The 25,164-nt window shown below is 36.1% G+C and overlaps 1 protein-coding gene and 1 long non-coding RNA gene across 3 annotated transcripts in view; both read left to right on the top strand.

The window, feature by feature from the left end:
- The first annotated feature begins 315 nt into the window (after positions 1–315).
- On the top strand, positions 316–5,898 carry LOC309512454. 2 transcript variants are annotated; one of them, XR_014211032.1, is made up of 3 exons: positions 316–1,074; positions 1,209–1,327; positions 3,328–5,898. It is a non-coding gene; the product is annotated as an uncharacterized lncRNA (long non-coding RNA). The 2 variants fall into 2 exon arrangements; XR_014211033.1 differs by having other exon boundaries at positions 316–1,140.
- A 15,946-nt stretch (positions 5,899–21,844) lies between these two features.
- The window catches only part of lmx1bb (LIM homeobox transcription factor 1, beta b), a 66,549-nt gene continuing 63,229 nt past the window's right edge, over positions 21,845–25,164 (top strand). Inside the window, exons 1-3 of the mRNA XM_082188039.1 lie at positions 21,845–22,110; positions 22,343–22,467; positions 23,480–23,666. Of these exons, the coding sequence (XP_082044165.1) occupies positions 22,398–22,467; positions 23,480–23,666 (257 nt within the window). The 5' untranslated portion in view covers positions 21,845–22,110; positions 22,343–22,397. The remainder of the gene's footprint in view (positions 22,111–22,342; positions 22,468–23,479; positions 23,667–25,164) is intronic.

Here is a 25,164-nt window from a genome sequence, read left to right as displayed (position 1 = left end):
GGTAAAAATGATATAAAAACTGTTCGTTTTCTCACACAAACCGCTCGTTTCGTGTCTTAGGCCATCAATGTGTACTTACGATGGGGAATTGTTTAATTTGGACGACGGGGAATTGTTTTAATTTGGACTCTGTGCATGCTGTTTGAGACAAGTGACCATCGACCTGCATTATATGACTGACAGACAAGAACGGTTTGACCTAAAAATATCAAAATTGAAACTACTGCGGAAAAAAAGACACCTACATCTTGGATGCCCTTGAGGTAAGCTAAAACATACCAAAATTTAATTTCAAAGTGAACTATCCCTTTAAAAGTAGTTATTACTCCACCACGTGCATGACATCATTAACCAGCGTGGTTGAACGACCAATTTGCGACAGTATGGTTTTGGGAAACAGTCGTGAGTAGCTGGATGATTTCTTCAACGATGCATCATACAATGGTAGTGAAGCAGCGAGTTATGTCGTTGTACGGGAAACGCACCCCTGGTTGTATTCTCTACTGTGCTTGATGGGCGCATCACTTCCAAGGACTACTGAACCATTCTGGAGGACCATGTGAACCTAATAGTTCAAACATTGTACCCTGAAGGTGGTGCCATGTATCAGCATGATAATGCACTAATACACATAGTAAAACATGTGACAGAATGGTTTGTTGAACATGAAAGTGAAGTTGAACACCTCCCATGGCCTGCACATTCACCAGATCTGAATATTATTGAGCCACTTTGGGGTGTTTTAGAGGAGCAAGTCAGAAAATGTTTTCCTCCACCAGCATCACATTGTGACCTGACCACTGTTCTGGAAGAGGAATGGCTCAAAATCTCTCTGTCAGGGAATACCAGATTCAGAGACAGAGAGAGTTAGTTCAACCCAAACAGGTATTCATTGACAGAGCTGATATGCACAGTTAAGCAGGCGAGTAATGAAGCAGACAGTATAATGAGCAGATGAATACTGACTAACAGGTTCTCTTTCCTTTTTACCAGGGTAACGGGGGACTGGTGGTGACTGGAGCGTGAAGAGTCGAGAGAGCACACACCTCTTGGCGGAGTAGGGTGAGTAGACAGGTGAGTGTAATGTTCCAAACATTAGCTTCCAGGAGTTCGCTACAATATCACAAGGAGATTTCACTGGTAAGTAGTAATACAGTCATATTGGAGACCCGACAAAGAGGGACTGTGAGGTGTGTGCTTTTATTCAGGTCCTGATGAGGGGCAGGTGAGGGACAGGAGGGAAGCTGGGAAGTCTAGTTTCTGACTGGATGACTGGACTGGTGAGGATGGGAAGATGGAGAGCATACGTGACAGCGCCTACTTGGAGGTTTACCACAGCTCACTATAATGTAGTGGGGTTTCTTTTTGTGTATATTATTAGTAATCCTTATTAGTATATTGTTATTAACATATGGTATTTAATTGCTCATGTATTTATACATTTTACATTTCCTTCAGCGTCAGCTATTGCGCTCACTCAAAGTTAATCTTTAAAAACACTAATAGCACCGTTAAATGTAATCTTTAGCGAATATCAAAATTGATATCCATTTTCATACTGTACAATATAATGTTGTGACTTGTGGCATTAAAAACTATTCGTTTTTAGTCTTATTTTAAACGTTATACATGATGGAATATAATTTTTTTATTGGCTTTTTATTGATTATGCATCCCTATATTTTTATCCACTATGTTAGTAAAGGTGCTTGGTACCGAAAACAGTTGTGATTTAGTTTATCATAACCTTTTTTAACCCTCCCTATGACCTGTAGAATTTATCAGGCTATATTTCATCGCTGATGGGCAGAAATCTGTATCTCCAAAAACACTACTTTTCAAGAAATGGAAAAAAACACTGTATTTGTTTTTTATATATATATATATATATATATATATATATATATATATATATATATATATAATTAAACACTGCGTTGTCAAAGCTGATATTATGGCTTTATATATAGTCAGACACTTACCTGTGTTATTATATTATTAACATATTATCAAAATTAAGCTCAAATGGAGTTAAGAGGGTTTTGACCCGCGAATTTCGGACCTGCTTGTTTTGTCCGTCATTAGAACAGCCGGATCTGAGGACGCAAGTGCATCACATTACATTTTCATCAACTTCCAGGTTATAAGTTTACTGTTTACCAGTTTTTTCTGTATTCTCGTAATTTCGCCCAAATCTCAAGTTATTAAAGGCAAAGCGCTTCACACAGGCTTTTTAAGACAGTATTGGCTAAGACTCGATGACAAATGCTTAGACTAAGGCATTCTTCTCCGTTCCTCAAATACATAAAACAGTAGTCTTTATATTATATAGTGTTTCTTGAGTAAAGAAAACCCTGTACTTGTTCAAACAAACAGTTCTTTATTATTTACTTTTGGACCACAAACAAGAAGAGACAGTCCAAACTGCGCGCGACAGTTCATTCACGATAAAGGCGTGTGGAGTTATGAGGTTTGAGGAGCCAATGGAGTTAAGAGGTTTAGTCAAAAGCTCTTTTTAATACTTTTCATCGGTTAAGTTTTTTCAAGACCCACAGAAACATGTGAAGGCTGACCAATAGTAATGATTCATGAAAATAAATGAAAACGATGAAAAATGGAGATACAAGGTTTTTGCCCAGCAGCAACGGTTTGCTTCTGTACCTTTAAGAATCTTACATTTTCTCTATTATGTTTGGTTATGTATCAGTGTTGTTCACACTGTTGCAGAGTACTAGTGATGATGAGTAATAGGTGGTCATCATAACTTAATGTACTCATTGTTATGTCAGTGGTCCCATAACAACTTTTTTTTTCTTACTCTATGGTGAAAATATAACGCTCTTATTGCAATTAAATAAGTGCAATGAAAATCCAGTCCACAGTCACTTCGCCGTGGACCCTCACCTCCAGATGGGGCTGAATATGGGGTCTTTCTCAGAACCACAACTCCAACCCACAGCATCACTCCCTCTTCAAACAACCACCTCACATGGTTTTACTTTCAGCCGCGCTATGGCTTTATGATAGGGAAAATAATAATAATATCCTGAGACCGCACTGTAAAATGAAAAGGACTGGTTCTCTCATTGGTCAGAGCCTTTAGTGTGATTAATCCATGTGTGTTTGAAGGGAATGGTTTGGCATGAAATATAGAGGCGAACTATTCTCGGCTAGTCTATTTATCTTTATGCTTGTAATTAGAAAACAAACTCCTTATATATATATGTATATAGGTCTAGTTGATCAATGAGCACATTCATTATGATAAATTGGTATGTTTCTGTTTCTTGTTCTCTCTATGTCTTTCTATATTTCTCTATTTTATAGAAGATGGAGAGAGAAAGAGATGAGAGGTTTGTCAGACCATGGCTCGGTGTGCATGAACGGACAGGACTGTGTTTTTGTAGGCCGCTGATATAGTCATCTGCTTCCAATGTAGAGAAGAGCAGAGGGAGCCATCCATCGCTGGGCACGTGGACTCAACCTTGTTAGTCTCTCTTTTCTTTTCACAGACACTCACACACAAAGTAAGACATAGGCGAATACATGGAAACTTGTCCATGAGAATAAGCTGGAATCCCGTGATGGGTCTTTCATGCCTTCGGATGGACCGGGTCTCTGAGGAGGAACCTACACATAATGAAATTTACAGAGTTTAAACCGTTGATAAAACACAGGCTGAACTCTCCATGTATATGCATTAGACATTCATACATGACAAACGCTTGTGGACACGATTGTGTAGCTCTTCTTGTAGTGTATAGCGCTATAGTAGTCGGGCCAAGTTTGTGGGTTCTCATGAAACATGCAATCGGATGTGTATCATAAAATCAATGCACTGTTTGGATGCGGCTAATGTCTGTAAAATAAACTTGGCCTAACTCCTCTTTCAAATTACAGGTGTGCACAGTCTAAAGATGTCAAAAGTGTGCAGATAAAGAGCTATTTCTACCTGACCTGACCCTAAAAAAGTACTTCTGTTGGTGTAGTCATTTTCATTCAGTATATATATATATATATATTATTTTTTTTTATTTTTTTTTTGTGTGTGTGTGATATCAGATCTTTCCACAATGCCCCATGATTTTTAAGATTATATATACTGTTCAAAAGACAAAAGTTTGAGGTCGGTGAGATTTTTTTGTAATACTTTACAATAAGGTTCCATTTGTTAATAGTTAATGAAACTACATAAGTTAACATAAACTAACGTTTAAAAATACATCTAAGGCATTTATTAATCTTAATGTTAATTTGATCTTTTACTAATACATTATTAAAATATATTAAAATATTTTTTATCAAGTCTCCTGTGCTCATCCAGGATGCATTTATTTGATCAAAACTACAGTAAAAACAGGAATGTTGTCAAATATTATTATTACTTAAAATAAAAGTTTTCTATTGAGATATATTTTAAAATATAATGTATTACTGTGATGGTAAATCTGAATTTTTAGTAGCCATTACTCCAGTCTTTAGTGTCACATGATCCTTCAGAAATAATTTTGTGCTCAAGAAAGGTTTATTATTATCAATGTTGAAAAAAGTGTTGTTGTTTTTTGCAAACCACAATACATTTTTAAATACATTTTTCAGGATTCTTTCATGAACAGAAAGTTCAAAAGAACAGCATTTTTAAAATAGAACATTTTGGTCCCCATGATGAAAACAGTATGTAATACTAATTTATTATTATTTTTATGTAAAAATGCAGAAAGTTTCCTGCAATGGTTAAGTCCAGGCTCCAGAGGATAGATTGTTACGTTTTTACAGTATAAAAATTACTATCTCTATGGAGAATGGAGAGTTTTGATATAACCCCGAATCCCAACATGTGTATGATAAATAAAAAATAAAGATAGATATTTTTATACTTTTTATATACATACAAAAACAATGTGGAAAACCTCTTTAACCCTTAAATGCATACCTCGGGTCTTTATAGTGACCCTGGATGTCATACCGTCCTCCTCATTAAAAGTTAGACATTCTTAATGTTCCTCAATCTATTCATTATAAACAATATAACAAGACAAAATAATACAATTATAAAAGGATGCCAGGTTTTTTTCCATTAAATTTTTGTGAAAATGATATAGGGTTGCTAATAATGACCCAAGGCGTGTAACAGTGTAAGGAGGCCTATATTTTTTCTGCACAACAATAACTGAATCTTTGATGACTGAATAAGTGCCATTCACCTTTATTCCACAGGGTGGCGATGTCTGGTACACAATGATGTACCAGACAAGTGACGTTTCACACATAGTTTACCAGAGGCAGAAAACAAAAGAATAGGAAATATCATCAGCAAAACTTGAAATGGCTCAGCGATTTACTGCAGAGCAAGTACTGAACTCGCTAGTGTCAATGTCACTTGAAGGTGGATCTGGTGAAGAAGCTGTCAGCGATCAAAATATTGATATTGAAGATGTTGAAAATGATAGTTTTGAGAATATGTTTGAGATTGTGAATTTGAGCCAGATGCTGAATGTACTGGGAAATGAGCTGAAGAGGACAGTGATGATGGTATAAAACATCTGCTCAAACTGAACCTTCCAAGCTCCAAAAGGTAACAAAATATGCTTTATTTTATAATTTTTTAATTGTTACTCTAATATCAGGAGAGTTTTATATTATTGCGACAGGTAGAGATCCATCTGTGTTAGATATAGATCCGGGTCACTAAAAACCCGAATGTAATAATGATTGGCAAAACAGTCATGCATTGAAGGGTTAAACTTTATTGCATGACCCTGGCTAAATGTCACATATTATGCCCCTTTTCACAAGATGTAATATAAATCTATGGTGTCCCCAGAATGTGTTTGTGAAATTTCAGCTCAAAATACCCTTTGTGTCCCTTTAAATGCAAAAGAGAAGAGGGCCGATCCTTTACAGCCCTGCTGAAAAAAACAATAGAAACCATTACAGAATTGCTAATGGTTTTAATGGTTGTATTGGAAACTGTATTGGTTTTAATGGAAACTGTAATGGTCCTAGTGGGTCTCTATTGGTAATTTACTTTTTTCTATTGGTGGCATTTTTTGTCTATTTGTCTGTATTGGTTTTAATGGAAACTGTAATGGTACTAGTAGGTCTCTATTGGTGCTAGGAGCTTCTGATACTCCGGTGTTGTGCCGAATTTCGACCCCCGCCAAATAATTACCCCCCTAGTATTGGTCAGGCGGGTAATATATCGACCGGAAGTTGAAGCCGGCCACGTGCCGCCATTTTGTAGCAGAACTTCACTTGTGTTAGCATTTCCATTGACTCCCATTCATTTTGGCGTCACTTTGACAGCGAATAACTTTACATCTGAGGCGTTTAAAGACTCCATTTGTCCATTATTTATTTCTAAAGAAACACGACAATGTATAAAGGGCTCCATTACCTTCTATGTTACATTATGGCCCCGTAGAAACAGTTTTTGTAAAAACAGGCTAACGATTGCGTCATAACCACTAGACTCTCTGTCGCACAGTAGAGAGATTACCGTACAGACAGGAGGAGAAGCTCGCAGGCAATCGGGGGTACGTCAAGGGAATAACTAATCAGAATACTTACTCCTGCTCACTCACGCCAAAGAACTCTTTGCTCAAGCTCGCCGTCTCTGCAAGATTAACGTTGGCAGTTTGCACGCACAGCTACTAGAATATTTACATCTGTCAGACAGGTTGCTCACGTCATCAAGCTTAGTTTGAGTCGGTTTGAGTCTGCGCGTCAGGAACGGAAGTGCTAAAAAATCGCTAAAAATGGGCTTCACTTGTCTCAATTGACTTCCAATGAGATGACTCTGTCCACTTCTTATACTGTCTATGGTATTGGTAGGTTTAGGATTAGTTGTGGGGGAGGGGTTAGGATTAGGGGTGGGGTTAGGATTAGGCAATCAGGTACTGACTTCAACGAGGGGGGTAATAATTTGGCAGGGGGTTGAAATTCGGCACAACACCTGTTATGTTTAACTTTTACATAAGTTGACACAGTTCCCTTTTTTTTATAAGACAGAACAGTTTGTATGCTTCGCTCGAACTTTTGCCATTGCATTAGAACTGGTTACACTGTTGCCGCCTGCGAAAACCAAATAGTGGCGCAGTGGGTGGAAACGTGCAGATTAAGGGGCAGTAATATTATAATAAGATCCCCTTCCTATGTCAGAAGGGGAGCGAAATCTGATGGGCTTATTTTTGTACATGCTTGCAGAGAAAGGCTTACCAAAACAAAGTTACTGGGTTGTCACTTTTCACGTTTTCTGGTTTGGTAGATGCACCCGATTATGCACTTAAACACGGAAATAGTCAGATTTTCATGATATGCCCCCTTTAATATTTCTGATATTGGAGGCGTGGCTTAGTGGTTTGTTGTCTGTAGGCTTGGTGCAAGAGTTAGTGACCCCCCTCCCCCCCATTATTTCCTGTCCTCTCCCCTCCAAAAAAAAAAAAGTGTTTAAAATAACATTGAATGGCGTAGATTCGCCAGAAAGCTATATATGTAAGGATCGAGCACTGAATGATTGCTGTGGACTTCGTTGCTCAACACACACATCCATAGACTCCTCATTTACCAATCACCTTTAACAAGGGTTATTGTGAAAAGCCATAAAGCATCTGTACATTTATTTCCATGCTTTTCTGTGTTGGTGACATCATCTTAAGGTTAAGAGAGGAGCATGCCGCTGCAGGAGAAGCGTGGAGGGAGATTGAAACGTGTGGTCTTCGCTGCACTTCTCCTTTAACAAGCTCAAACTGGACTCAAGGGGGGAACGTAAACCATCACGTCTGGATCTGGCACAGAGCAAAGAGTGATATCAAAGAGCAAGGCAAGTGCAAGGGTTCTTTATCGCTCTCTGTCAGAATACCTCGGCCATATGAGTCACATTAGAGTAATTGAGGAGCAATGGGCCCAGGCGTGAGGTGATCTTTCTCTCTCTCTCTCTCTCTCTCTCTCTCTCTCTCTCTCTCTTGCTTTTTGTTCACTGTCCCACACACTTTACCATCCCACCTTTGTCTAAATCTGAAAGTTTAACTTTCAAGACATGGTATTTGATGTTTTTACCCATTCTTTTTCTTCATTCTCCTCTAGAAAAAGTCATAATTTTCCCTCAGCCTCGTCTGAATTTTCATTTCCTTACAAAAAAGAAGCTTTGATTCTTTTGTCCGTTCTTTTCTCCCCCTTGGGACACCACAAAGTGGTTTGAACACAGAGATCAATTAGCTCCTTTTAAGTGAGATCAAAGCAACGTGGCCCCATGTCCAGACATGAGGGCCAATTAAACCTGACCAGAAGGATGCTGGTCCCCATGGACCAATCACCACTGGACACATGCTACGGATTTAGCAATATGCTATAAAAACGCCACAAATTTGTATACTTATCATTTGATACAATGAATAGTGTTATTTTAGAGGCCAGCAACACAAAACTTCTCAATACCTATTGGAAGTCATAGTTGTTGTATATCATGAGAAATGCAGGTTCCTGTGTATATTTATTTAGCCTAATATAAAAATACAAATATATTAAATACAGATGAAACCAAAAAAATAGCTTTTTTGGCAGCAAACACTTAATATGGGTTTGGTTCATACAGGGATAAAAAAAAAAAGTACCCCATGTGTAAATTGAAATACTCTGCTGAATCTTTAATGCTGTCGGCCTAATTTTCTGCCAGAGATCCTGGACATCTTGTTCAGATACATGGCATCATGGATTCGATCAAATACCAACAGATAAAAAATCAAAACCTGACAACCTCTGCTAGAAATCTTATAACGGGCCATGTTTGGATCTTTCAACAGGACAGAGATCCAAAAACAAATAAAAAATAGGTCCCTGAGCACAAAACCAAGCATCTGCAATGACCATGACCTGAACCCTATAGAAAAATGAGTGGGCTGAACTGAAGAGCACAACATGGATCTGGGAAGCTGAAGGATCTGGAGAGATTCTGTATGAAGAAATGGTCTCTGATCTCTTGTCAGGATGTTCTCCAAACTCATCAGGCAATAGGAGAAGACTCTGTTATCTTGGAAAAAGGAGGTTGCAAAATGTATTTAATAAAAGGGGGCAAATAATTGTAACGTGTTTTGGAGAAAAACATTTATTTCATAATGTGATTTTCCTCCCACTTTCAATTCTTTTACTTCAGTGAAAGGTTAGATTTTTGCTAATGTTTTAATGAAACATCAAAAGGATAAACAATGCAGATTTATTTTTTACAGCCATCTTTGATCATATTTACCAAGGGGGCAAATAATTCTGACCAGCACTGTAGCTGTAATCAGTTACTTTTATAGAGTAACTAACCAAACACCGATAGTAACTACATGTAATGTGAAACAAGTAAAGTGTTATCAAACTAAATTGTATATTCGTCCACATCTAAATTTAGACTATTGAATTTGAATAAATAACGTTATTATATTAATATATATTATATTATATTATAATAGTTTCGCTCTTAGAATGAAAACTTTGGGTAACAGAGGTTATATATTATTATATTATTTCAGGTAAATGCTTTGATTATATAATGGAATTATGATAGCCGATACGAGGCAATACAAGAGAGAAGCAAAGTGTCAGAACAGGAGTGAGGGAGCGTGAGAGTGGAGTCGGAAGAGGAAACATCGAGTCTCAGTCCACAGACAGGTGCAGTGACCCTATCCACCTCTGGAGGTGCCACTTGCATTTTATGGGACATTTATGGTAGACCAGCGCTTTTTACCATGGCCACCTGGATGCAATAAGAGCGCAGCTCCTGAGCCTGCTTGTAGGAAACTCTCAGAGGCTCCCGGGGGAGGCAGGCCCTGTTAAGATGTTTATGATTCAGAAAGTGGTCCAGGGGGAAAACACTGACAACTACAGAGAGGGATTTTGTAGAGGGGAGCTTGTTTTCTTGTTACTCCCAACACTCCCCCAGAGAGCTGTTTTCCCTCCTCTTTCCCTGACTAAAACCCACACAGAGAACAGAACTGATTTAGATGTTTTTTTAAACTGTGCTTAATTATGTTTGGTTGATGGTTCAAGCTGATTTGATGACCGGTCAGTATGGTTTTAGGTTTAATTTTGTATATGGGAATCATATTTGTGAGATCTTGTTCAAGAAATGAATCAGCTAAATGCCATTAAAAGTTTGTAAATTAAAGTGCAGCGGGTCAAAGCCCCTTGTGTCCAGATCCAGGTGGGGGTGCTCTAATAACTTCATTAGTATTGACATACTTCCTGTTCATTGATATATAGGTCTCTGGTCAGACCTTGTAGCTTAAATCATAAATTTAATGGCAAAGACAATTATTATCTTTTAAATTACATAATAATTTTGCACTGAAATAAACCAAATATCTATACATCTTAGACATTAGACATCTTTTTTTCCTATTTATTATTTTTACATCTTTGAATATGTAAATCTTTGAATATATATATATATATATATATATATATATATATATATATATATATACATATACATATATATATATATATATATATATATATATGTGTGTGTGTGTGTGTGTGTGTGTGTGTGTGTGTGTGTGTGTGTGTGTGTGTATAAATATACATATATATACAGTATAAACAGACACACACACACACACACACACACACACACACACACACACACATATATATATATACTGTATATATATATATATACAAATATATATTATGTAAAGAAACTTTTATGTTAGATTTGATTAATCATGATTAATTGATTTGACAGCACTAATATATATGTTTGTGTGTGTACAGTGTGTATATGTATATATATATATATATATATATATATATATATATATATGTATATACAGTATACACACACAGTCATATATTTTATATATAAATAATAATATATATAATATAGATTTTGTTAACAAACTTTTATGTTAGATTCGATTAATTGCAATTAATCGATTTGACAGCACTAATATGTATATATGTATACTTGATATATATATATATATATATATATATGTGTGTGTGTGTGTGTGTGTGCGTGCGTGCGTGCGTGCGTGCGTGCGTGCGTGCGTGCGTGCGTGTGTGTGTGTGTATGTATGTATAAATAATAAAACTCAATTATATATACTATATATAATATAATATGTAATATATAAATATTATATAACTTCGGTTACCCAAAGTCTTGATTCTGACTGAGCTACACTATTTCAAATAGTTAATTAGACAGCTGGTAACTACATAAGACTGAGAACTTCACAGCTCTAATGCCGCAGGTCTGTTCTTTTCTAGGCTGTAACCCATCTTCCACGCTGACCTTTGATGAGGGAGACCACAGCAATAAATCCTGGGCAGAATCCACTCACACCTTCATGTTTCAGCCCGGTAACTACATTTGACCATTCAGAGGGTTCAAAACTGCAGGCTCTAATAGCCGAGCACATGGACCAGTAAATGATGGCCAAGACACGGCCACAAATCTGAAGAGTTTAAGTGCTCATGAGATGAAACATAGCTCGCTGGAAAGGCTTTTTCTACCCTTACACTTCTGATGTGAAGTGAAATTTGGACTATTATTTGCTTATATGCTTGTTTTTGTATTATGTTTTCCACATACAAAATTCATATTACTTTAGTAAGGCCTCTTCATCTTGGTATATTTTTGATTTCAGCTGAATTCAAATGTTTTTTTCTGTAACATTTTTGGTTGCAACATAAAACAGAGATCAACAGCTCCACTCCAGGTCATTATTTATCCGTGATCTTATACACACGGGGAAAAGGTTCAGTGTTTGGACCCGTTTCAGTGCTCTGAAAGTCATTTTTTGCTCTCATGGGATGCATTGAGACCCCCGGGTCAGCACATGCAGGGAGCATTGAACGTGTTGATAGAGATGAGGGGGTGCTGGATAGATTTGAAATGCTAGCTTTTGACAGACGCTGCACAGATCTTCATCTCCAGATCCAGCCAGCTGAGGAACATCTGGAGGGATCCCCACTCAGACGCAGACCCTGAGAGATGTGTTCTGAGTTGCATTTATAGCACGGCAACGGCGAATGCGGTCTATGAATTTGTTACAATTACATATTAATAAAAGTGCTGTCAAATCGATGAATTGCATTTAAGATAAAAGTTTGTAAATATATAATATATGTATATATATATATATATATATATATATATATGTGTGTGTGTGTGTGTGTGTGTGTGTGTGTGTGTGTGTGTGTGTGTGTGTGTGTGTGTGTGTGTGTGTGTGTGTGTGTGTGTGTGTGTGTGTGTGTGTATATGTATATGTACGTGTGTGTGTGTATACAGTATATATATATATATATATATATATATATATATATATATATATATATACATACATATATACATAATACATATAAAAACTTTGTTAGATGTGATTCATCGTGATTAATCGATTTGACGGCAGTAAATAATAATACTATTTGTTATTATTATTTTTAGAAGAAGAGGAAGAAGAAATTTTGTATGTACTGAGGTATGGCATGCAATATTCCATCTAAAACTATTTTAAACAGCATTTTGCTCAAATTAAATTGGGAAACACTTTATTTTAAGTTGACGTAGTTACATGTTACTACATGTACTTACTATTGTAACAACAGTAAATTATGCATAATTACAAGTAACTAACCCTAAACCAAACTCTATAGTAAGTACACTATAGTCAATTAACTATAACTAAAAAGTAACTATACATCACCTTAAAATAAAGTGTAACCAAATTGTTATTCATATAGATTTAATAACCTTGTATTCATTGACAGACTACATGGAATATTAGTGTTTCTAAAAATGAATTTGTTACACAACAAGACAAAAATCTAAAATTAGCTATTGGCAAAAATAAAAAATCGCACCAATACATTAGTATTTGGTTCATGGACATGCTTAAACTATTTTTATTAATATTATTATTATTATTATTATTATCTGTGTGAGAGTTGTACTAACTATAGGTTGAAAATAAAAAGAAAGAGACCAAAGGGCTGTCATTCATCAAAGCACCTGAAATTTTTACTTGAAGTCTTGATGTGAACCATTAAGCCATTACCTTGATCCCCACGTTTCCCCTTTAATCTTCCCAGCACACTGCCATAATTACAAACCAGTGACAAATTTTCAGACATCAGCTCCCCTCAGTGTCGCAACTCTAAATCTATTTAGAACATCTCAATTTTCACGCCGCAAGACTGGTTACACACTTTTCATTTCAAGAGCTCTGACTGAAGTTATTCCTCCCACAAAAGAGAAACAGGGGATGTATGTTGTAAATGGCACGCATCCTAAAATCAGACTCGGAGCCGCCACTGAGCCTGCTTTGCCATGGGATGAATAAATCAGTCTGGAGAAGAACCGAATGAACAAGACAACCATCTGCTGAAAAGCATCGTAAATCTCTTCTGGTTTGGGAAACGTTACCATCCCTTCAGTTGCTCTATAAGGAGTTGCAGGCCTCACAAAAATCGTAGCACTCTTTTCCATAACAGCACTGCAAATGCGAATAGATTAATTGTGTTATTATCATGATTCTGAGTGCATTACCATTGCCTCTCTGTTAAATCAAACCCATGTATTTCTTTAGCATTAAAAGTATACAAACTTTGGAATGAATCCGCCCAAATCCACAAGCGTTTTCATGTGACATTTTCCAGATTCAGTTGGAGAAATCAAACACATCTACTCTCAACATAGTGCCTTTGTTAGCTTTACCTAAAAATAGTCTGTTTCATCTTAAGCTAACTTTGATCTGCTTCAGATCCCGACCTTTGATAAGAGGACTCTGGCACTTTCAGAATGTTCATCAACTTTAAAAGGCACAGCCAATTTTAGACAGTTGGAATGGACATAATGTGCTAACTTTAAAGTTCTTATAAAAGTAGCTGCAATGAACTCTTGCTTAGTCCTCGTCTCAATAGAGACTATTACTTTTAATTGTAGCTTTATTTGAGATTATTATTAATATTGTTGTATTTTATTGTTCCATGTTTTACCATTAGCATGTAAATTTGACCAGAGAAAAAGCTCTGTCCCATTGTCTCTATCCTAACTTTAAAGTAACTTATATGTTATTATAAGTTAAATGTAAATTATATGTTTCATGGATTTAATATTTATTTATTTATATTTCATATCTATCTATCTATCTATCTATCTATCTATCTATCTATCTGTTTATCTATTTTTTTCATATTACAAACAAATTGGTCTTCAAAAAGGTCTTGAAATAAGAAAGTAGCCAGAATGCCCCATCTGTGAAATTATTATTTTTTTATTTTTTTATAAATACAAAGATGTTGTTACCTATTTGTTATTTTCTGTTTAAAACACAGAATGTGATTCTTTTCACTAGTGCATACTGATTATGCAACAAAAACAAAAAAGAAAACGTTGCAAACTCAGATGTAGACAACCACGTGACTGTATTGACATTGACGGTAACTTACCGCTACCATAAGTTAAATATGTTTCGTGCAGTAATTAATAAATCTGAACTAGACGGCTCAAAAATATGTTTGTTTCATCATAAGTCAAGTAAAAAGTCTATTGGCCACTGGAGGGCGATATTGACCCTCTTTATAACACTGAAAAACGAGATACCAAGTCCATCAAGGGTAAACTGTATAGGCTACTGAACTGCTCTCGGTGCTGAAGAAATAAGATACAAGTCATTCATCAATATTAATGTGTTTAATGCAAATTAGTAGTTAATGTTAATTCAAAACTTGAAATATAGAAAAATATATCAAGGCTAAATTATCATCACAACACGCACAGTGTTGCACTCGTTGTAATGTAAATTGTTAATATTAGGCCTATTTTATTTTATTATTTATTGTTAGCCTAAAATAATCTTACACAATAATGTGTGTAGCCTAGGCTACATTATAACGAATATTTCTGTAAAAGAACTTTGTAAAGAAAAATGTATTACAATTATTACAAGCTACGCAGAATGGTAGAATTAATTATTGTTCAATTATTGAATTCTTGTTCAGTGGCTTTTGTTATGCATATTTTCAAATGAGTGAAAATAACGTAAAGCTGCCTTTTATCTTATGTCTCTGAAAGGTTCATTATAGCAAATACTCATTAAAAGATCAAAGTGGAACCAAACTTGAAAGTTCACTGCCACGTACAATTTACTGTATGTCTGCTTCTTACTGCCATTAGCAGGGGTTGCTTTCTTTTTCAGGATTTGTTAAGATAAGTGAAGGATTAACCTGTAAGCTCAGAACAGCTCTAAGATTTATCCGATACGAAACTCAAATTGTGTGTAGCATAAGGTATGTTTCTTGAGAGTTCTTAATGTGCAGTAGCCTTGCTATATTAACATATATGTGCAAATTGTGAGAATTAAAGGAAAATATACTTTCAAATAAAGAATAGGGAGATTAAAACCAGACATTTTATTATTATTATTATTATTATTATTTTCACTTTAAGACATAATTAGCTATAGGCTAGGCTATGTTAAAAGCGCAGAATCGGATAGATAACACGCTATACGCTGATTTCACGCAGCCGCCATTTTGAAATCGAAAGTGAGGCTCCGGTGGGAAGAACCCCGGAAGTAAAGATAAACAACAATGCCTTGGATTACCAACCTGAAGCTGCTGCCGCGATTTACACTATTGGATGTTAATATTCAATATAGGATATGTATATAGTTCATTCCTGCTTCTGTTTTAACATTCTGAATTATATATAAAAAATTTATTTTATTTATAAATTAATTTCACTGTATATAGTCTAAAGTATGAAAGAAATGTATGTACATTTTTAGAATTGACACAACATCATTAAACACAACAATACGCCATCGCATTCACGACTCTCCTGTGATTAAAGGCGACACTTCCGGTTTTCTTCCCACCGGAGCCTCGCTTTCGATTTCAAAATAACGGCTGCGTGAAATCAGCGTATTATAAAGAATTGTAGTACGAGTTTGACAACGTTTTATTTTTTTACTTTTTCAAAATCAGCCTCTCTATGTACATTTCCTATATTAAACGAATTGTTTTTTGTATTGTTGTCGTTATTGTTATTATTATTATTAATATTATTGATTATTGATTATATTGTCATCTCGTAGCCTAAGTAAAGAACGCTGTCCAGATGTAGTCCAACATTTATTTTTGTTTTTATTATTTTTTCTTTTGCAAATCCTTTTAAATGCATTTAGCTAAATTTGTCGATTGATACTGCAATAATAAATATATAAATCTATTTCGATGACGTTACTTCGTTGCGATCAAAAGCGAATGCATCGTTAGATGGCAGTGATGCTCTCAGAGCGCTTCTCATCGCCTCAACTCTGAACACTTCACTGCTATCATTTAAAATGAGATCTGAGATGACATCTGAGGTGTTTCTAGCTTAAACAGATTCCAATACTTCAGTTCATACTTCATTTACAGATTCATAATTGACACTAGTTTTGTGCACATTCATATACATACTACTATATTATTATTATTATTATTAGGGCTATTATTATTATTGTTGCTGATGGCGGAATTTTGTTATTGTTGTCGTTGCTTTTGTTTACATCAGGAAATTGTATTAGGCTATTTGTTGTAAAACGTTCTATATGATTACTATTAACATTAACAATGTTAATATTAAACTCGCCGTTAATTCAATGTCGCATTATTGGCTATACTTGAGGGAAAATCTCCCCTCAACGAAATTATTGGGCTAATTTAGGCTATCTCAATTTGATTTGATTTATTTTGAAATGGAAACACTACAATTAATAAAATAGGGCCTAGCCTATATCCTTCGTTTGTATTTTATAATTTCGTTTCTTGAGCGTAAAATTAAACAATTTTAACCTGTCAGTAATCATTGGTTGGATGGATAGCGAGAGCCTATACATTACGAGCTTTTTACCTGTTTTTCATTCAAAACATTATTGCGACCGGACACAATAACCAAACCCTGATATGTTTCTTAATTGTCATGTGATCAATTATTTCATATATATATAGCCTACATATATACATATTTACAAGTAATAAATATTATATTAAATAAATAATATTATATAATAAATATTTGCATTCCCGCTGTACATATTCACAAATAAACGATACTCTAGGAAACTGCAATAACGTCTTTTCTTTTTTTTTCTTTTTTTCATTCTTTTCGTTTCTTTATAAACAAGCAGTTTAAGTCCTCTTAATGCATGTTGCGTTGTTCTTACCTTGTGGTCGAATTATCCGCGTTGTTTAACTAAAACAGTGTAGCAAAGCTTGCAAACATTTATTGAGTTTAGATTGGCTTTTTCACCCTCTCTCTCGCTCACTGTGGTGCACGTGCCACACACCTGCTGCTCGGAGAGAGAGAGGGAGGGGTGTCTGAAAGAAAACAATTAAAGAGAGTTTCTCAAGCGACATTGCATAAATCACATGTATTTGCGTTTCTTTGCTTTGGGCCTCCTTGTCAAAATTCTTTAGAGACCAAAGTTCAGAACCCATCTCGTGCTCCCACTAAAACCCTTTCAACTTTTGTGGGCACACAATGTGGGCCTTTGCGCCACCAGTGGCGGAAGTCGGACGACTTTTAAGGGACTCGAAACATGTAAGGCGTTCGCTCTGATTGCCTTTCATGCTTGTCCAATGAGATCCGTCTTTATGAAACACTTCGTAAACCAGAGTTCCAAACAAAAGGCCAAGTCCCTAAAACACACAAGTCACGCCACCAGCTCATTGATGACGGCCTTGGACACAGTTCATTCCTCTCTTCGGCAATTACTTTCTTCATAGCACATCCCTGCTGGGGAAAGAAAACATCTTAACCAAGCCTAAGTTAGTTTCCTGGACTTAGCTGGTTCGCAACCTGATTTTTAACAGACATGTCTTGGTCTTTAAACGGTGATGCAAGAGCAGATATTTGTGAATTTCCAGTATCTCAAGAGCATCAAACATGTTATGCAATCTCTGTATTAATTGCTCTTAATCCAGACATCTTTATGCAATCGTCTTTCTAATAATAAGTTTGATTTTCTCAAGATTTTCTCTGCAATCTGTCAGTCATTAGGCCTAGCCGTTCCTCTGCAGATCATTATTGAAACGCAAGGGGGAGCCTTTCACAAATCTTGTTTAGACACAAAAACGACCCTCGGGCTGTAGTTTCATTACAAAGGATGTTCAGTGAACCTCAATCAAGGTAAATGATGCATCGATCTTTTCTAATGATGGTGAGTCACAAGGTTTTTTAACATTACATTTGGAAATAGTGAAAACGTTATTTTTGTTTTAATTTCATTAAAGATGCACTCAGGTAGACTGAGTAACAGAGGGAGTTGAAGCACCTTAAATAACTAGCGTGAGCATCTCTTCTTACCCGTGATTTTTTTTTTTTCCTCCACACATGCGCATCCTTTTTGATCGTGGAAAATTACCATGCAAGTGTGGAGGAAAAAATCACGGGTAAGAATGCGCACGCTAGTTATTTAAGGTGCTTCAACTCCCTCTGTTCCAACTGTACTCGATTACTTGGAATTATACCTATATCTGCAAGGATGCAGCATAAAAACCACACGTGAACATTTTCGAATTTCCTGCGACCGAATAGCGAATTATTTTATTCTGAAACCTGAAATGTTGAATTATAGATGTTAAATAAAGATGTTTTGCAGGTAATGTGATCTCATTATGGCAGCAACTATGTAAATGTAAAATAATGAAATCTTCCACTTTATCATTTCAAATACATTTCCCCCCCCCCAAAAAATTCGTTTATTTGGTTGTAAAAGTTGGGTTTTTTTATACAGTAGCCTACATATTTTACAGTAGCTACATCTTTAACAACACCATTAAAGAAAATTAGCCTCTTTTTTGTTATTACTGTAAAAAATAATATGATCAATAAGTTATGACATGTTTTTACATTGCTTTAACGCATCAAAATAAATTAAGCAATTGTCAACTTCTTTAAATGTTGTTATTTTATATGTTGTTTTATATGTTGTAAACTCATTTTTAAAGTCAATTTAATGTAGGCCTAATTTAAGTTGAAATGACTTAAACATACAAGTTGATTGTAGGCTACTTAAAAAAATTAAGACAGCAATTTTATTTTATTTTTTTACATTGAAAGCTATTATTGTTGTTGTTATTATTATTTTTTTTGTTATTATTTATTTTAAGCTTTAAATAGGTCACTATCCAGTTGTTGGTGCACGGTCCACCTAATGACAATTCCATTGTTTTCCTGTAATCTCAGCCCACAATTTATCATTGTTATTATACAGTTCATCCTTTGACTCTCCTCCTGTCTTTAGATTGATTGAGTATTTGATCGGTGACCAGTAGCCTTGCTGATCATCACGCGGCATTCTGCAGTGTAATGGAGAAAGTACTAAAAATTCATTATCAGATGAGTTCGACCGAGAATAAACCGTTTAGAGGACTGTAGGCCTAATGAACTGGCCGCCGTGGCCTATGGTTTTCTGAGTCTCAACTGAAGACATTTATTTTTAAAGGTGTTGGGCTGGTGGGGGTTAGGCTACTCTATAATGAGGGGTCGTCATAGGTATCTCACTTGGCGACTGCTTGAAGTCTCCTAAATGGCTCGGAGGTAGTACGGAATCCCGGGAGTGAGGCGGTAACAGGGGAGCGTGACGAATTATGTATAGCGCGAGGAGTTAAGCGCGTGCATTCCTCCCTCTCAGTCAGTGTACTAGGCTATATGATGTTTGGAAAAGAGCGTGTTAACTCCCATGCTTGAGTAGCCTACATGACTCGGGGCGTCGGAGGAAAGTCGTTGTTTTTAGTTATATTAAAAACTGACGTTTGACTGGCCAAATACCATTAGCCTATTATGATATATGCAATGAGCTAAATCAATTTTTTTGAACATTTTAACAGAGGCTTTCTATACTTAGAGAGTGTATTTTTAATTTATTTTTATTTTCAAATAAATAGAGGGAGAACGAGAACTTGACTATGTAGTTTATCTCAGCAACAACTGAGGACACGTGCAATTAATAAAGACCTGAAGATGAAAGGCGCAAACATTAGTGGGGTCTCAACCAAAATATCCAGCACTGGGATCCTAACAATTGCTCTCAATAGGTAGTCAATGTATATCATTGGTAGTCATGGCTATCGTTAGTCTGTCTCAAACATTTGTGAAGCATTGGGCTGCCATAAATACAGCTGATTTATTGTTTTCCCTCATGATCAAAACGGTGAGCAAAAAAAAAATGTTTCTTTACAATACCGCTATAAATTATGCTGTGCAAAATTTAGTTAAACGATTCTTCGTTGTTTTTAATAAGAACGAAATGTCTTAATGGTTAGAGTTACTGGAATTTCCTCCCCTAAATAAATTGCCAGGGTAACAGAATAATCAAATGACAAAGAAGCTACACATTTTAATAAATGTATAAAAGATTCATCACTTATCTGTTGCATCATTTCATTTGTTCAGATGCGTCCTCTTTTGATTGGTTTATTGGTCTTGGATGAGAATAGATCTATCCAAAGCGGTCCCGCCGGAACGAAACAAACAAAGCGCACTAAATAAAATTAGCTCGATTTTTATCTTTTCTGTTTAATCGGTAGTATTATTACTCTATCCCAGACATCCAATAGGACTGCATTTTATTTGATCTGACTCTGTCATCCGCTGTCTGTGGTTATCGGCCCTGATCTCCAGGTGCATCGTGGACGAGGGTCAGAAGGTTCGAGGCTTCATAATGGACACAAAAGCACAAAGCACGCGGACGGGGCAGGCGTGATGCTCCGCTACCTGATATCAAAGCCAGCAGCCTCTGCATGAGAGGAGAGGGGGGAAAACCAAAGAGCTCTATTTACGACAACAACAATAACAGTAACATTTTACATTACAATACGCATGTTACAAATTTGCCGTTATTGTGATTAATTACAAAAGAAATAACGCGTAGGCTAATTGCAAACAGAGCCACAGATTATACAAATGACTTGTTTTCTTCTGTATTCATCGTAATCACATTGGAACATTGCTGCGATGCAAAGTGTGGGATACTTCTGCTACTAAAATAATGAACAATAAAAATAACAGTTAGCCTATTCTTGATGTTGTTTTGTTAACAGATCAAATACATGTGCTTTTTTCTTCAGTTTTATTTTTTGCGTCGTAATTTCGTTAAATTGGTAGGAGTTGTTCATTAATACGCAAATCATATATTGTCAACAACAAAAAATTGTAAAAAAAAAAAGGCTCGACTGTTCTATAGGCTAAATGTATTCCCTATTAAAAATAAACACAATTTCTACATAGCCTATATATAGTCTGTGGGGCATCAACATCCACATTTGAAGTTATAAATACATGAATATACATAAAATTGTTTCAACATACACTATATTGACTTATCAGCTCTTTCTTTCTTTCTTTCTTTTTTTTTATCACTTCAGATATGGATGTTGATTCCCCACAGATGTAGAAATGTAGCATTTTGAGCCCTCAACATTTTTTTTAAGTAATACATTTATAGACAGAACAGTCGCGCGCATTTCACATCTTCTTTCTTTCTTTCTTTCTTTCTTTCTTTCTTTCTTTCTTTCTTTCTTTCTTTCTTTCTTTCTTTCTTTCTTTCTTTCTTTCTTTCTTTCTTTCCTTAAGGCAAAGCTTTAGTTTGAATTAGACTGTGTTTTCAGACTCGTTTGTTTTCACCACAGTTTTCGTAACGTTGTTTACCATCCTTGTGCGCCTCTAGTTTGGGAGGCAATGCGATTTGGAAGGCGGAACGCATTTAGTTCCACTCGGCAGAGTGCACGAACACTGGCGCACCAATAGCATCCCTATGTCAGTCAATAGTCTGCAAAGTGACGCGACCAAAAGGGGAGGGTGCTTTCTCTCAAGCCTATCTCAGTTTTGAGATTTCTCAAGCTGCAGGGAGCCGAATGGCGCACTAATTTAAGAGTTAACGTTTAGACATCTCCTTTATATTTTCGTGGATTTGTACTAATTTCCTGAAAAGTTTTGCGGGTCGAGACGACTTGTGCACGGTGTAGGAAAGGGAGGATCTTCCCTTGCAGCTCGTGATAGCGCACTGCCGGGATACAAACTTTACGCTTCGTGCAGAAAACGTCTAGACTGACTCGGCCGGTAATTAACAGGTGATTTAGTGCGTGTTTTAAGTTTTATAGTTATGTGTTGTTGTGCTTCTGTATCAAGGTTTGATCAAGAGCATATAGTAATCTTGCAAGTGGCAATTGCAATGAAAAGTTTTCTTGAGCTGGCCATCTTAGATTGAGATTTCTGTAATATCAACTGATGTTGTGTGCTGTAGTTTGGGGATTTAAAGCGTGGACAACTCTGACAAATGTGTTGTTATGGATATTACAACAGGTCCCGAGTCACTAGGACGGAGTTTCCTTGCACGTAACAGTGGGAATATTTAAAGATGTTGGACGGTATAAAAATCGAAGACCATCCGCTGCGGTCGGGACAGGCTACACTTGGAGTTATGCTGGGTAAGTGATTCCGTGTCTTCAGTGTATATTCGGAGAATACGAAAAGATCATTTCTGAGAATTGTATAATGCTTTTTTAAAACAAGATGTTGAAGAGAACTACAACTGGAACTGTGGCAGTCGAGCTATGCAAGCGGCTCGGATGCATCCTCCTCATGTGTCATGCATTTTACCGGCCGGCCGCATATCTGTCCAATTATCAAAGTTATTTCCCAGATAAAATAACCCCATGTACACAACTGATGTATAACATCCAATTCTCTTACATTTTATGCACAACGTAATGCATTTATGTCCATGCTTCAAAATTGGCATTTTCATGATACAAACGGTTACTTATTTCTCATTCTCACACCGTACAGAAATATATCTTATTATGACTGCTTCATTTGAACTACAAATTGAACGTCTAAATCCTGGCGAATAAATAAAAAGCTTATGGTAAAAAATTAAAACAGGCCTAAATAAATTTAAACACACACACACACACACACGCACGCACACACACATACACACACACAAGCAAACAGACAGACTGACAAGCAACAACTACAACAAAAACCTGCTACATAATTCTGTAGTCGTTTTTTGTTCCAAATGTTTTTGTATGTAGGCTATAAAAACAAAAACTACAAATATTATATTGTCAATTATTTTTGCATCACACATGGCTATAATCGTCTCAATCATGTAGACCTGGGCTATACTTTTTTAATATTTCGTTTTGGCTGAAAGTTGCGTTATTTGAATTTCGAGCGTATATAATAATGATTATTAATAATTATAATAATTATAATAAATCCCATCGTACATACAGTATGGTGGTAAATTGATAGTTATTCACACACCATTTGTTTTGTTTTCTTACCGTGTCATATTATTTAATATGGCAATAGTAACCTATTAGAAAATATTTCATAGCACTCTATTCAGTAGCCCATTTATAAATCCTTATTTTAAAAATTCAGATGCAGTCAGTGAGTTATTATTAAAATGATGCTTTTGCCCTCCAGGGACGGAGTGCCATCACCAGGCGGTGTGTGAGGGGTGCCAGCGGCCGATATCTGACCGCTTTCTGATGCGCGTCAACGAGTCTTCATGGCACGAGGAGTGTTTGCAATGCGCCGTGTGTCAACAACCGCTCACCACCAGCTGCTACTTCCGGGAGAGGAAACTTTACTGCAAACACGACTACCAACAGTAAGGGCATGGATTTTTTTGTGTGTGTAACACGGGCGCAGGTTTATTGCTTTAGTTTTTTATTCAGCTGTGATCAAGCAAAGACATGACACAATTTTCGTTTTTACGCACGAAATTCTTCTAGTCTTTCCGTTCGTAAAGTTGGACTGTATGGTGGAGTTGGTGGTATGATTTTGTTGAACTTGTCAACGTCTTAAAATGGTGTTAGTTTTACAATTGAGCCACCAAGTGTACTGTGGAGCAGTGAAGATTAGTCCTTATATTTTTAGACCTTTAAGATATAGTTATAGATAGCCTAATGAATTTAGTTTGTATTTCCTGCGTTGTCTAGTTCTTTTTTCTTATTTCTAAACTGAGATCGGCTAAGTCACTCCTGTGATTTTGAAGGAACTTTTGGGCTGTGAAGCCTGTGATATTTTGCAACACAATGGGAATGAAAATTAAGCGATTTCATTTAAAGTGGTCGTTTCTTCGTTTATTTCGATGAATCCAGGCCGACATAATTATTTGATCACCTGTCGTTCACACAGTAGGCCTAGGTTTGTCTAACGCAGATTGATGCTGATGGTCACCACAGATTATTAATGTAGGCCTATCTTTATTTGACCTTTATTTACATGCCAGTGGTAAATCGCCAGAAAATATTTAGGCCTAAATGAGACATTCCGCGTTATATATTTCTGGAAAAAAAAATATATTCTTTAATTTCTTGTCTGCTCGCAGAAAATGAACGCACTATTAGTTTTCCTACATATTTACTTATTTATTAATTCATCACATTTTTTCATTAATTTATTAAGGTAATTTATAATTGTTGTTAGGCCTATTATAAGTAGCATATTAATAGCATTATATATATATAGCCTATATAAGTATTAGTATTATTAGGCTATTATTGTTGTTGTTGTTGTTGTGCCTCATGGTTCAAATGCATTCTGTAATAGAACAATAGAAACAACCACGAGTGCAGTCGTGGTTGTTTCTATTGTTCTATTACAGAATGCATTTGAACCATGAGGCTACCATCATGAATGTAAAAGAAATAACATAAAAAAAATAAAGCCTATATTTTAACATCGTGTGCAACCATTGCATTCTGCTCGAATCGGATTTCTTATTCATCTTTTCTATAAAATGATGAAGGCCTGGTCATGGTATGGGATAGTTTGAATGTGCTCAGTGTGTGAGTGCCGGTCCTGAAGCTGTGAGTGTGGACCGACCGCAGGGCGCCTTATGTTGCATGTCTTCTTCTTCCCGTGTTGGTCTCTACTCTAGCTATAGCTTTTGTGTCATGGGGTTTTGAAATATCGCTCCCTCTCTCATGGTGATAACTGGGAGGTCCCTATCGGACACCAAGCAACAATTAAAAGGCCATATCTACCGCCTGACTGTAATAGTCGCCGATTTTTCCAGGTTGACCGTGAAGAGTTAGTGTTAACAAAATTAATTTCATAGCTTTGGTCTTGTATTCCATTACCCTGGAGACGGCAGCTAGCGC

Source organism: Leuciscus leuciscus (genome assembly GCF_965113295.1).
Source record: "Leuciscus leuciscus genome assembly, chromosome: 13".
Taxonomy (NCBI): Eukaryota; Metazoa; Chordata; class Actinopteri; order Cypriniformes; family Leuciscidae; genus Leuciscus; species Leuciscus leuciscus.
This window is presented reverse-complemented; position numbering and strand designations above follow the sequence as displayed.